General features: G+C 32.8%; 1 protein-coding gene across 1 annotated transcript; it reads right to left on the reverse strand.

The window, feature by feature from the left end:
• Positions 1-2,191: 2,191 nt before the first annotated feature.
• On the reverse strand, positions 2,192-6,328 carry LOC147409026 (cytochrome P450 CYP82D47-like). Its single transcript, XM_086424715.1, has 2 exons — positions 5,344-6,328; positions 2,192-3,053 (listed from the first exon to the last, which is right to left on the reverse strand). Exons 1-2 carry the CDS (start codon positions 6,295-6,297, stop codon positions 2,430-2,432), a joined length of 1,578 nt encoding a protein of 525 aa, XP_086280841.1. The 5' UTR covers positions 6,298-6,328; the 3' UTR covers positions 2,192-2,429.
• Between the last annotated feature and the right edge of the window lie 8,101 nt (positions 6,329-14,429).

Here is a 14,429-nt window from a genome sequence, read left to right on the forward strand (position 1 = left end):
AACCATTGGTTTTTTTATTATTAAAAAAAAAAAAACTTTCGACCCTTTAAACCCTCGTTTTTTTTTTTTTCTTTTAACTTAAGAACTATTGCAACTGAACTTCTCATTTTCTAGAATAAATTTTATTGTTTAACACGTGATCTCCAACTGCACTTTGTTCTATAGAGTTTGAGCATAGGAATGCCACACGTTAATACAAAAAAAATTAAAAAATGATGGTTTGTCTTGTCAACACAAAATTGTACATATTTTACAATTATGAGTGCAATGGTAATAAAAAAAAAATTTTGCAATGACATGTGGCATGATTTGGAACAGAAAACGTAAGTTTTAACTTAAAAAAGTTAAAACATAAAGCATGGTATTAAGATATTAATAGGATATCGTGTTCATATCAATGTCTAAGATTTATTAGGTAGTTGCAATTGTTGACTTTTAAAAAAAAATTTTATTTAAAATTTATAATCTAAATTATAAATTAAAAAAAAAATTTATATCCTTAAAAAGTTAATTTTGTTTCCTTTTGATAAATTTTAAAAAATTATTATTTTTTAAAATATAATTTTTTAATATAATTTTCTTAAAGATTTAATAGCAATTTATCATTGAAGTCTAAAATTAGGGTTACACTCATGTAAAATCCTAAATGCAACAAATAGAAATCTAAACAAAGAAAAAGAGTTAATTTATGTTGGCACCTTGACTTTTACTTATTTTAAATCATTGATTTATTTATTTTTCATTCTAATTGGGTTGTCAATATCAGCTCTGTAGAAAAATCCACACAAAATTGGGGACGGCAATTCCTTTATCGCTTTGCTTTTGACAGTATTTGTTTTTTTTCTTCATTCCATTTTGATGGCTTGACCATGATAAGAAGATTAAAGAGCACTAAACAATTCATTAACTTCAACATTGAAGTCCAAAATCTAAATTGTCCCTATTAGCATATTTAAAAGTTTCGGACTAAATCTAAATTGTCCATATTACCTAAAATCTAATATCTTTGGTCAAATTTGTTACGTGTACAATCTTTGGACAAATTGTCCATATTAGCATATTTCATAGTGATGAGATAGTGACATGTGAGAGGAAAGTTCTATAGCATATATGTGTCATTAACATCCTAACTCAACCCTAGCCTTGCTTTAACCTCATGAAGAGATTAAACCCTAATTAGTTGGACATTGGGTAACATGGTCTTGAACTTTTTAGGATCAGTAGGGTTATCGATGCGTTAGATCAAATTCAAAATTTTAAGTAGGATGAGAGAGAGAGAGAGAGAGAGAGAGAGAGAGAGAGATATAGATAGATATCACGAAGGTAGTAAGGAGACATTTGGGGCAATTGCCCCCACTCAACTTTTTGGGGCATTTGAGATATCCTTAAATTTATGCTTAAATATGAGATACCTGTGTTTTGAACTACTGATATGCCCTGCTTGACCATTTTGCCCCCATTCCCTCATCTCCCTCCAATTTTTGCCCCCTCCCCCTCCAATTAACTATAAGTTTGCCCCCACTAAAAGAAAATCCTGGCTCCACCCCTGCCAAGAAGACTGTATCTCTAGAAATAAGTTATTAGTCCTTAGAAGATTGCAATTATCGTCTCACAATGTTACTGTCGGCCCAACAAAGTGCTTTCATTGTTGGTGTTCTTTCCAATCTCTACGTAGTTCACCGTTCCACCAGATATTAATACCCTCTAATCTTATCATATTTTAACTTGGTAGTTTCCACCGCCTATCCAGGGTTGAGCCTTGGGATTTGACAACGGACTTGATCTTGAGTCAAAACCGTCATGTTGATGGAAAGCCTCAATCATGGTTTGAGACTAGAAAAGGCCGATTTGACTGGATGACCTCGCTAGTTTCTATGAGCATATCTTTATCTTTACTATATTTATGACAGACAATTGTGTAGAATTGGTCCAACATTAAAATTTGGATTCTCAAAATGCCCTTGCAACTTAATATAATCAAAAGTCATTTTGGTCAATTAAAGATCAAGAAAATTACAATGGCACATATAATGACATTGTATTGTTTTTTTTAATTACCATTTAATATTTATTCTTCAAAACCACTTTTTAATTATATTTTAAATTATAAATATGCCCTTCAGATACACATGTGTTTGTAGATGCCACCTTCTAATCAGGTTTAAAGATTGGATTTTTGGAACTAATCAGATAGATCAACATCCCTAAAAATCAGATAGATAAGCATGTGGAGCTCTCTTTAGAGATGAGATAATATAATTACTTCTATAACATGCTACATTGATTCATGAAGTTCACATACAATACAGAATTTCCAACATACATGGCATGTAGCCCAGTGAGTTTATTCTCGAATAAAAATGAGCCACATAGACACTATAATTTGTTATAGGTATGAAACATTAATGTTCTAGATCGCGACTCTTTAATTAATCATAAAATTTAGAAGGGAGTCGAGGGATGATTAGAACTTCAAGTGGGGTTACCTTGAGATTAGCAATGGCGGTATTCTCGGTCATATCCACTGGTGCATCAAATGGGGTTGCAAACTCAAACGCATGCAACAAACGTGCTAGAGTCAAGTGCACAACTTGGTGGGCAAATGAGATCCCTGGGCATGCTCGTCTACCAGACCCAAAAGGGATGAGCTCAAAATGTTGTCCCCTAACGTCCATGTTTACTTGACTAGTGAGAAATCTCTCTGGTTGGAACTCAGTAGGGTTGGACCAAACTCGGGGGTCTCGCTGAATTTTCCAAATATTTGTAATTAAGCGTGTACCTGCAGGGATGTGGTAGCCAGCTACGGTGCAGTCCTCGATGGCCTCATGTGGTGCAGACAATGGAGCGGCTGGGTATAGGCGTAACGTTTCCTTAACAATGGCTTGGAGGTACACAAGTTTCTTTATATCTGTTTCATCCAAGGGTCTATCCTTTCCAACATGGAAATCAATCTCATCTTGGGCTTTCCTCAATATGTGTCGATTGTTTAGTAGTAAGGAAAGTGCCCATGTTAGAGTGATCGATGTGGTATCGCTCCCACCCAAGATTAGAGCCTGCAAAGCAAATGAAAACAACGCTCAAAAAAAGAAAAGAAAAAAACATAACATTGCTTTTGGCACTTCATATTGGTATAAGAATGGTACATTTTTCTTAAAGTCCACTACAAATCTTTAGTTATAAATCATATATACACATTTCTTTCGTTATTTTACCAAAATATGCTTTAAAAAGTGAAAAGTTATCAAAATAGTACACTATCCATTTTAATTTTGAATGCAGCAAATTACCATTTTCAGAATTAATATATTTACTAAAACATCATTTTAATACCAAAAATACTAATTTAGCATATTTTAATAAAATAGTATACACATCCCTTGTTTAAGTAAGCAAATGGAAACATAAATGCTTTTGTACAGTGATGTTTTCTTTTAAGATTTAATTTTTATTTCAACACTTGATGACTTGCAGGAAATTTTTTTGCTTCGATGGAGATCTGAAAACCCATAAATCATCATCTTCGTTAACGTTAGGGTGTCGTTGATCTATGACTGAGCTTGCAAATCTAAACCCTAAATCTGTATTTTTGTTTGAAACATGGAATTTGTGGATTTTCAGATCTCCATCAACACCAGAAATTGTGTGTAAGGCTGCCGAGTGCTGAAATAAACTGAATCTTGAAAGGAAACATCACTGTACTTAAAAATTATATTTGTATGTATTAACTTAATAGGGGATATGTATAATGTTTTATAAAACACTGTTTATTTTAAGTTTTACCATTATATTTTAATTTTGAAAATGATAATTTATCATTTTCAGAATTAAAATTTATAGTATGTTGTTTGGATAATTCTTTAATTTTTCTATGCACATATAGATATATGATTTGTGATTAAAATAGCTAAATTATTACATAAATAATAGGTTTACTATCAAATTAATTTAACTTTTTTTTTTCAATTACAATAGATATTTGGGGAAACTATTTAAAAATTAATTTATTTTTTATTATTTATTAAAAAATAATGATTTTTATCTATTTTAAAAAAAAGATACTAACAAGGTCATTGGACCGCCTTTTTATGGAAGAAGGTCGTTTGATCGTCTTATTTGAGAAATAAAATCTTCAAATACAAAAATTATTCTTTGTTTGTATGTTACTTTCAAATAAGGTCCTTTGACCACCTTGTTACATACAAACAATCAAAATAAGGCCCGTTGACTACTTAGTAACGAAAGAAGGCCATTTGACCGTCTTTAAAAAATCTCTTCCCATATTTATAGATGAAAGATGAACCGTTGTACCATTGTAATTGGAAATTGGCCATTAAACATTGAACCGCTCATTTTCATTCAAATTTCTACCTACAATTTTTTTTTTCAAACTAGATCATTTGACCACCTTATTTCAATTTTTTTATTTTAAAATAATTGAAACTAGGTCGTTTGGTCACCTTATTTCCTCTTTATTTAAAAAAAAAATGAACTAGGTTGTTTGACCCCCTTGTATTAAATTTGAGTCCTGATATGACTCGCCAGGTGGCATACTCAATCAACTCCCTAATGTGGATCGTAGATCTATATGCTTTCGGATACACGATTGCACTAACCCATAAAAACATGTATCTCGAGGGAACTGTGTATCCCAAGACATATAGATCTACGCTTCCCAAACTTGTCCACGTCAGGGAGTCGATTGATTATGCCACCTGACGAGTCATATTATCACAACTCTTTAAATTTTTATTAAAAAAAAAAATGAAGTTAGACAGCAAAATGATCTAATTTGATGAGGGTAAATTAAGAAACTTCAACTAAGGTGCTCCAATGACCTAGTTAGCATATTTTTTTAAAAAAATTGAAACATTATTATTTTTTAATAAATAATAATTAAATAATTATTTTTTTTAAACTTTTCCCTAGTTATTTCATATTAGATTATGTTTTTGCTAAGCAAGCAGAAAAGGTTGTTTTGCTCAATCAAAATTTTAAAAATGGGACTTTTCTAGCAGGACGGTTGGCTATTCATCAAACTGATAGTTGAGAATTGAGATTAATCGATCCCTAGAAGGACAGCCAAAGATCTTTAGGAAATTTGTGTTTTTCCTCTCATCTCAACTGTAAATTTGATGGAGAGCTTCAAGCCTGGTTTCACTCTTCCATAGAAAACAACAAATCCATAGTGTGTCCACTGTCCAACAACGGCAGTGAATTGTGATGGGAGAATAAGAATTAACAGTTTTTTCTAATGCGAGTTAACTATGTGTATGTGTCCAAATTAAAGGAAAAACCTGATCTTAGCATATGCTTTTCGAATTAATTAGTGAGAGATAAACGTACCATGCTCGTCGCCTTGTTAACTCTATCAACTTCATAACCATAGAACGTTTCATCCTTAAGGGTTGACAGCATTACGTCCATGAAGTCTCCATCACTTTGTGCCTTACTCGACCATTTTTTTTGTCGGTGCTCACGTAGCCATCTCTCAAGAAGATCATCCAATTCTTTGGCAGTTCTCTTCATGGCTTTTTTGTGGCCTTGCACGTCGAACCATCCTAACAATGGCACATAGTCCGACACCACGAACAATCCTAGCAGGTAAAAAAAATCTTTCATAGCTTTTTGACACCGTCGCGCCTCCTCCTCATCCTCACATGCAGCGCTTGCACCGAAATATCTCTTCCCGGCAACCATCCTAACAATAATGTTAAGTGTCATGTCACTCAACAATTGCTTCATCTCCACCAAAACACCGTTGCCTTTGTTATTCTTCTTCCACAATTGGTACAACTCCTTTATACACATGTCAACCTCGGAGGCCCGCACATGCTTGAGCAACTCGAGCCTATGGTTCGAGAGAAGCTCGAGTGTGGCTATCTTACGCACTTCACGCCAGTATGGTCCATAAGAACTGAGGCCGAACATGGCGTGGTTGTAGCTCATAATCTTCATGGCCATGTTGCTTGGGCGGGTAGCAAACGCCTTGTCGTTGGTGGTGAAACACTCCTTTGCTACCTCCCAACTGCTCACCACCAGTGTTCGATGTACACCTAAGCGTATCATTAAGACCGGTCCATACTTGTCGGCCATGGCTCCCAACGTGAAGTGGGTCGGTTTGTGACCTCCTAACATAGGAAGGTGACCGATGATGGGCCACGCTCCACCCGCTTCGGGAGCCTTTTTATTCTTACCACTTGCGCTTCTTCTCCATAAGAATAGACAATAGAGAAAGAATAGGAAGGCAAAGATGGTAGTTATAGTCGCAGTGACTGATAGATGTTGAAGGGACTCCATGGCTTTTCAGATTTTAGTACCTCAGTATGTCACAACTTTATCTTCATTTATAAACTTATTATTAGGAATTAAAAAAAAAGAAGGAAAATGCTGAATTGGCTTCATTGGACACAGCGTGTTCAACAAGTACTGACGTTGCATGGCACAGATAGGTGTGGCGTTCCTAAGTAAGGTCAGGTGGTACTCCATTTTTATGCCACGTGTCAATTTTTAAAATATCTTTTGAGACCCACTAGCAGAATTGATACGTGGTCCTGATAGGTGATGTGGATTCAGTGCTAATAGCTTTTTTTTAAAGAATGATTCATAATCGCTGGATTTAAACTCTATTTGAAGAGATTAGATTACTTGATATAAGTTATTAAACACTATGATTCTTGATATGTAGGCTGACCAATGGATGGACCGCATATCCATTCGGTCAAAGGGTTTCCAAAATGTTAGGCGGTATAAAATAGAGTGATTGTTTGTCAAAGACCAATACCGTTTGGACATTTTTCACTGTTGTATTATAATTTTAACACTATTAATCAAGCTTGAATTTTTTTATTTTTTACTTTTTATCATGAGGTTTTTTTTATGAAATCTAGAAGATTATAATATTCGATTACAAATATGATAATCCATGTGAATCTCATAATATTTTTTAAGATTTAAAATCTAAAAATAAAAATTTCTAGGCAATGGATGTAAAGAGAAATTACCCTTTTATTACTTACGTCTTCATCATCATATGTCAAAATGGTTTTTGTTGTGAGCAAAATAATTACTCCTTAAAATGGGTTGCAACCTGACCTTTGGGTGGCATTAGCAAAAATTAGTGTGGCAATAGAATCTCTCTTTTAAAAAATGGATAGATTAGACTCAAATAACGTTTGAGACTCTCCATCGACATCGAACAAATGGTTAAGCTGGAATAATACTCCCAACAAGTTCCTAGTATAGTTTATCACTAGGTAATGGCCTCTAGGAAATCATAGTTTTTCCACTTATATTTTTGTTTACTGCAGAGCCTCAAACATTGCTTGAAATTAGGGGAGGGGAGCTGTTATTGACACTGGCAAATTTTACTTATGACACCACTAATGTCTTAAATTCTTTATCACACCTTTAAGTAAAACACACTTGGCAAACATTACAAAAGTTTGGTTCATGTTATTCCATCAATATTACAAATTTAAACAATCGTTTTAAATTAGGGTTAGGCTAATGTAAAATCATAGATCTAACAAATAGAAATCTAAAAAGAAAAAGAAGAGAGAGAATTTATATTGGCACCTCGACTTTTACTTATTCTAAACCATTGATTTATTTATTTTCATTCTAATTAGGGTGTAATAAGTAAAAATTAAGGTGCCAATATCATCTCTCTAGAAAAATTCACAAAAAATTTGGGGACTTCAATCCATTTATAACTCTGTTTTTGACTGGATTTGTTTTTTTTTTTTTAATCTTTCCATTTTGATGGCTTTCCCATGATAAGAAATTAAAGAGCAATAATCAGTTATGTAACTTCATCATTGAAGTCTAAAATTAATGTTAGACTCATATAAAATGCTAAATATAATAAATAGAAATCTAAACAAAAAAAAAAAAATAAGAGAGAAATTATCTTCGCACCTCGACTTTTACTTATTTTAAGTCGATGATTTATTTTTTTCATTCTAATTAGGGTGTGAAAAGTAAAAGTTGAGTTGTCAATATCAGCTTTTTAGAAAAATCCACATAAAATTGGGGACTTCAATTCCTTTACGAGTCTACTTTTGACAGTTCTTTAACTTTAACATTTGAAGTCTAAAATCCAAATCGTCCAAATTAGAATATTTCAAAGTTGGGGACCAAATCTAACTTGTCCATATTACATAAAATCTAAAATCTTTGGTCAAATACGTTAGGTGCATAATCATCACTATAGATGATGAGATAGTGACATGTGAGAGAGGAAAGTTAACTCAACCCTAAAGAGATGCCCTGCACCCTAGTCTGGCTTTAACCTCCTATTGGGCATGAACAGTCCTTAGATGATTGCAATTTTCGTCTCACAATGCTAGTGTCATTTAACCAAGTGCTTTTGATGTTGGTGTTCTTTTCGATCTCTACGCATTTCACCGTTTCATCGGCTATTAATACCCTTTAGTCTTATTGTACTCCAACTTGATATTTTCCACTTACTTGTCTAAGATTGAGCCTTAGGATTTGATGAGAGACTTGATTTCTAGTCAAAATCATCATGTTGATAGAAAGTCTCAATCATGATTTGAGACTAGAAAAAGCCGATTTTTCTGGATTAACACATTAGTTTTCATGAGCATATCGTTATCTTTACTATATTTATTTGATTTATCGTGTGCTTGCCCATCATTTTCCAAAGGGGGAGGGGTAAGAAAATGATTTGCCATTAATGAAAGAAAATAGAGGGTGCTAACAAATCATTTTACTTGTAAATTTAGAGTTTTTGATTCATCAAACATTGGAAAATTGTAATTTTTTTTACAAAACCTCAAATTTTCCTTAATTTTCCATGCAACCAAACATACCCTAAGTTATTATTTCAGATTTTAGTTAGATACATCAACCTTAATATATCTCATCATCAGAAATAGAGAGGTGTGTGGAATTCTCTTTAACTATAAATAATTAAAATGCATGATCTAGCCTAGCGTGACCAACTTAGTAAGATAAGGGTTCAGTCCCACATGGATTGCCATGATGGCTAAATAACAATACAAGTACACAACCCTTTAGAGTTCATGCTGATAAGGTTCCAATAAATCAATTTTGGGACCATAATTCCATAAAGATTATTAACGTATAAGTGTTAGTTCCTTTTAAATAATAGTGAATTATATTAAACTAGATAATTAATGAAGCTAATAGGGATTCCCTACTATTTGCAAGTAAAAAAGGGCATATTTAAATCTAACAATTTATGTAACAATTTTTATTACAACATGCGAGTAAAAAGGGAGTAACCAAACAAAGTTGAGTAGCAAAATTAGCCACGTCACCACACCGTGGCATCATCCTACTACGCCACGACCTTCTCAAGGAATCATACCTCAAGATTCGAGCTAAAATCAGTATTTTGGAGTTCAAATCTCAAGGCAAAAGCATTTTGATCCACTTTGAAATACCCTAATCCTTAACTCATGTTCTCCTCTTATGCAAAAAAAAGTTGAGACTACTTTTTTATTCCTTCTTGATTGTAGTGTGAACATCAAGAGTGTTTCTTTCATCTTTTTTTCTTTAGTTTTATTGTGAGATAATCAAAGAGGAATCAAACTACAACATAGTTCTTCATTTTCTTCTCTTTCACATTTTACTTGCTTTACTATTGCTGCAACTTGCTTCTTGCAATGATTGGCTAGACTCGCCTTAGAGAAGTCAATGACGCCAGAGCGAGTTCATCTTATTATTGCTGTTTTAATTTTATTATTTATACTTTAATTGTGTTCTTGTGAAGTCTCTTAAGGTGAGATTATCCACTTTATATTTTCAATTCTAACTTTGATAATTATTGCTTAGATGAGTTCAAGCTTAATCATGTTTTGTGATGAATTTGAGATATAAGTTGGATAATCTCATATAAGTTTATGATTCACAATTGATATTTTCTAGTTACCTTCTAATATTAATCGATTTATCTTCTAATCCACGAACAATGATTTGTTATATGGATTGAGTTAAAATGAGAATTATTCAGCAATATGATGACTTGCAAATGTTAATTTGAGCTCTCTAAACTCTTTTACATTATTTTACATGTCTATTCTAGCTTTAATTTTATTTCTTAGTTGCAATTTTCAATCTGTTTTAAAATTTATTTTAAAATTCTGTTTTGGTTTCAATTAGAATAAACATTTGAATCACAATTGTCCCTGTGGAATGAATCTTACTTACCCAAGTTTTATTATAATATTTGTTCAATCTACATAGCATCAATGGTATTGCTGCCTGGGATAGCGGTTTGATTCATTTTCAATTCGAAAGAATTCGAGAGGAATTCAAAACAGAATCGACTTCTTTGCCAAGAAAACAACAGAACTTAAACTGATTGTAACTTTCTACTCTGATCTTCGATTAACTATTATAATATATTGATTTGGGGTAAAACGAAATTTTCTTTCAAATTGACAAAGTTAACAAGATTTTAATAAGTCAGAATCAGTTTTTGAGTTTACTATCACTTCTACTAACATATTTGTTCTGTCATTCCTGTGTTTTTTACCCCAGACAAAACTTAAATTGACTATAACTTTCTACTCCGACCTTCGATTAACTATTATAGTATATTGATTTGAGGTAGAACGAAAATTTCTTTCTAATGTGACAAAATAAACAAGATTTTGATAAGTCAAAATCAGTTTTTGAAAAGTCAAAATCAGTTTTTGAATCCGTTTATTATTATTTTTACTAACATTTCTGTTTTGGTACTTGTAGGGATATACATATTTTTTTTTCTTTTCTTTTAATTTCCTTTAATCTTTAGTTTGATTTATTTTTCTGTTTTAAAAACTCTTATATAAGATCCCTTGTAAATTTTTTTAATTATCCAAGAATGCCTGGATTGTAATAATTCTAGGGAAGGACAACAGTGGGATGAAACTGTCTCAGCTTCTTGGATTCGTACACCAAAATTGGTCTCGGTGGCCTAAATCGACTCAAATTGCTCATCCCCCGTCTAGAATGGTCATGCTCCACCCGCTTCAGGAGCTTTGTTACTCTTACTACTTGCACTTCTTCTCCATAATAATAGATAATAGAGAAAGAAAAGGAAGGCAAAGATGGTAGTTATGGTAGTAGTGGCTGAGATATATTCAATGGATTCCATGGCTTTTCAGTTTTCGCTACTTCAGATTCATTGATACGCATTGGAAATAATTGAAAAGGAGAAATTCTATTTCGACACCAACTTTTGCTAATACCACCCCAATTCATAGGTAAATCGCCAAAGAATTACCCACCTTGGGGTGGCATTAACAAAAGTTGGTGTGGCAATATAATCTCTCTTTTTAAAAATGAAAAAATTAGACTCAAATAACGTTTGAGACTCTCCATCAACATCAAACAAACGGTTAAGCTGGAATAATACTCCTACCAAGTTCCTAGTATAGTGTATCACTAGGTATTGGTCTCTAGGAAATAATAGTTTTTCCACTTATAAGTTTGTTTAGTGTAGAGCCTCAAATATTGCTTGAAATAGAAATCTAAACATAAAAACTAAAAATAAAAACAGAGAGAGCTTATATTGGCACCTCGACTTTTACTTATTCTAAACCATTGATTTATTTATTTTCATTCTAATTAGAGTGAAATAAGTAAAAGTTGGGGTGCTAATATCAGCTCTCTTTAAAATTGGGGACTGAATCCATTTACAACTCTACTTTTAACGGTATTTGTTTTTTTTGTTTTTTTTTTCTTCTTTCCATTTTGATGTTTTTCCCATTATAAGAAGATTAAATAGCAATAAATAGTTATGTAACAGTTAAAATTAAGGTTAGACTCATGTAAAATCTTAAATGTAACAAATAGAAATCTAAAAAGAAGAGAGAATTTATGTTGGTATCTCAATTTTTACTTATTTTAAATTATTGATTTATTTTTTTCATTCTAATTGGTGTGTAATAAGTACAAATTGGGATGCCAATATCAACTTTGTATAAAAATCGAGAGAAAATTGGGACTTCAATTCCTTTAGGACTCTGCTTTCGACAGTTTCTTAACTTGAGCATTGAAGTCTAAAACCTATTTTGTCCTTATTAGCATATATCAAAGTTCGAGGCCAAATCTAAATTGTCCATATTACATAAAATAAAAAATCTTTGGTGAAATTTGTAAGGTGCACAATCATCTTCATAAATGATAAGATAGTGACATGTAAGAGAGGAAAGTTCTAGTACACGTGAGTCATTAACATCCTAACTCAACCCTAAAGAGATGCGCCCTAGCCTTGCTTTAATATTCTATTGAGCCTGAACAGTCCTTAGAAGATTGCAATTTTCATCTCACAATATTAATGTCAGTTCAATAAAGTGTTTCCTTTGATGGTGTTCTTTCTAATCTCTACGCATTTCACTGTTCCATTGGATATTAGGACCCTCTACTCCTGTCGTACTCCACCTTTTAGTAGTTTTCACCATCTTTCATGGTGAGTCCTAGAATTTAACAAAGGACTTGATCTCTAGTCAAAATCATCATGTTGATGGAAAATCTCAATCATGATTTGAGATTAGAAAAGACTGATTTGACTGGATTACCACGCTAGTTTGCATGAGCACATCTTTATCTTTATCATAATTATGACAAACAATAGCATAGAAGTAATTCGATACTAAAATTTGAATTCTCAAAATGCCCTTGCAACTTAATATGATCAAAAATCATTTTGGTCAAAAATCAAGAAAATTACAATGGCACATCCCTATAATAACAACGGATTGTTTTTTTAATTATCAAAAATCCCTATATTTTACTAAATCATCATTTTAATACTAAAAATATTATTTTAGCATCTTTTAATAAAATAGTATACACATCCTCTGTTTAAGTAAGTAAATAGAAATAAAAAATGAATATTTAAGACCAAGAGGGATTCAAAAGGTGATGTGAAGAGGTATAAGGTACGTCTTGTTACAAAAGACTTTAACACAGAAAGAAAGCATCAACTATAAAAAGACTTTCTTTCCAATTTCTTGAAAAAACTCTTTTATGATTATAATGGCATTGGTGGCGCATTTCGATCTTGAGTTGCATTAGATGGATGTAAAGACGACGTTTCTCAATGGTGACATTGATGAGATGATCTATATGATGCAACTAGAGAACTTTGTGTTGGGAGACCTAAAGAATATGGTTTGCAAACTTTAGAAATCCATCTATGCGCTCAAGCAAGTATCTCGACTATGGTATTTCAAATTTCATCAAATGATCATCTCATTCGGTTATGAGATGAATTTGGTCGATGATTGCATATACCATAAGTTTTGTGAGAGCAAGTACATTTTTTTGGTTTTGTATGTCGATGACATTTTATTTGCCAACAACGATATAAGCTTATTGCACAAAATAAAAAGATTTTTAGTTAAGAATTTTGAGATGAAAGATCTTAATGACGCCTCTTTTGTATTAGACATACAGGTACACCGGGATTGCTCTCGGGGTATTCTTGGATTATCACAAAAGAGCTATATCGAAAAGGTTCTTAAGAGATATGGCATGCAAGATTCCAAATTAGGTGATACCCCTGTGGCTAAGGGGGACAAGTTTAGTCTCAGTCAGTGCCCTAAGAATGATTTTGAGGAAAAGGAAATGCAAAAGATTCCTTATATGTCACTAGTAGGGAGTTTAATGTATGCTTAGGTTTGTATGCGTTCGGATATTGCTTACATTGTTGGGTTGTTGGGTAAATATTTAAGCAATCAAGGAATAGATCATTGGAAGGCAGCTGAACGGGTCTTACGGTACTTACAAATAACAAAAGACTACATGCTCACGTATCGAAGGTTGGATCAGCTTGAGATCATTGGGTATATTGACTCTGATTTTCCTGGATGTCAAGATAGTATAAAATTTACGTCGAGTTATGTCTACTTGCTAGCTGGGGGTGCTATCTCCTGGAAGAGTGCTAAACAGTCTCTTATAGCTTTTTCTACCATGGCAATAGAGTTCATAACATGTTATGAGGCATCCAAATCACGGAATATGGCTACGGAATTTTGTCAGGAGGCTGTGCATAGTGGATGGTATTGAAAAACCGTTTAAGTTATTTTGTGACAATAAATCAGTAGTATTGTATTCCACTAACAACATGAGCTCGACGAAGTCAAAACATATAGACATCAAGTTCTTAGTTGTCAAGAAAAGGGTTCAAAGTGGACATGTGTCTATAGAGCTCATTGGTACAAACTCCATGGTTGCGAATCTACTTACTAAGGGATTGTCACCCAAGGTGTTTCATGAGCACACTGCTCCTATGGGTGTCATGTCATTTGAGGATATTCAGCTTTAGTGGGAATTTATAATTTATATGTTTATTTTATATAGACATATTTTCAGTTATTTCAGTTTATGGATATTTTGAGGTTATTCTTTGTAGAAATAAAGTTTTGGTTTCAATTTACACTTTGATTTTG

Source organism: Akebia trifoliata, chromosome 2 (assembly GCF_017979445.1).
Source record: "Akebia trifoliata isolate Shusen 1 chromosome 2, ASM1797944v1, whole genome shotgun sequence".
Taxonomy (NCBI): Eukaryota; Viridiplantae; Streptophyta; class Magnoliopsida; order Ranunculales; family Lardizabalaceae; genus Akebia; species Akebia trifoliata.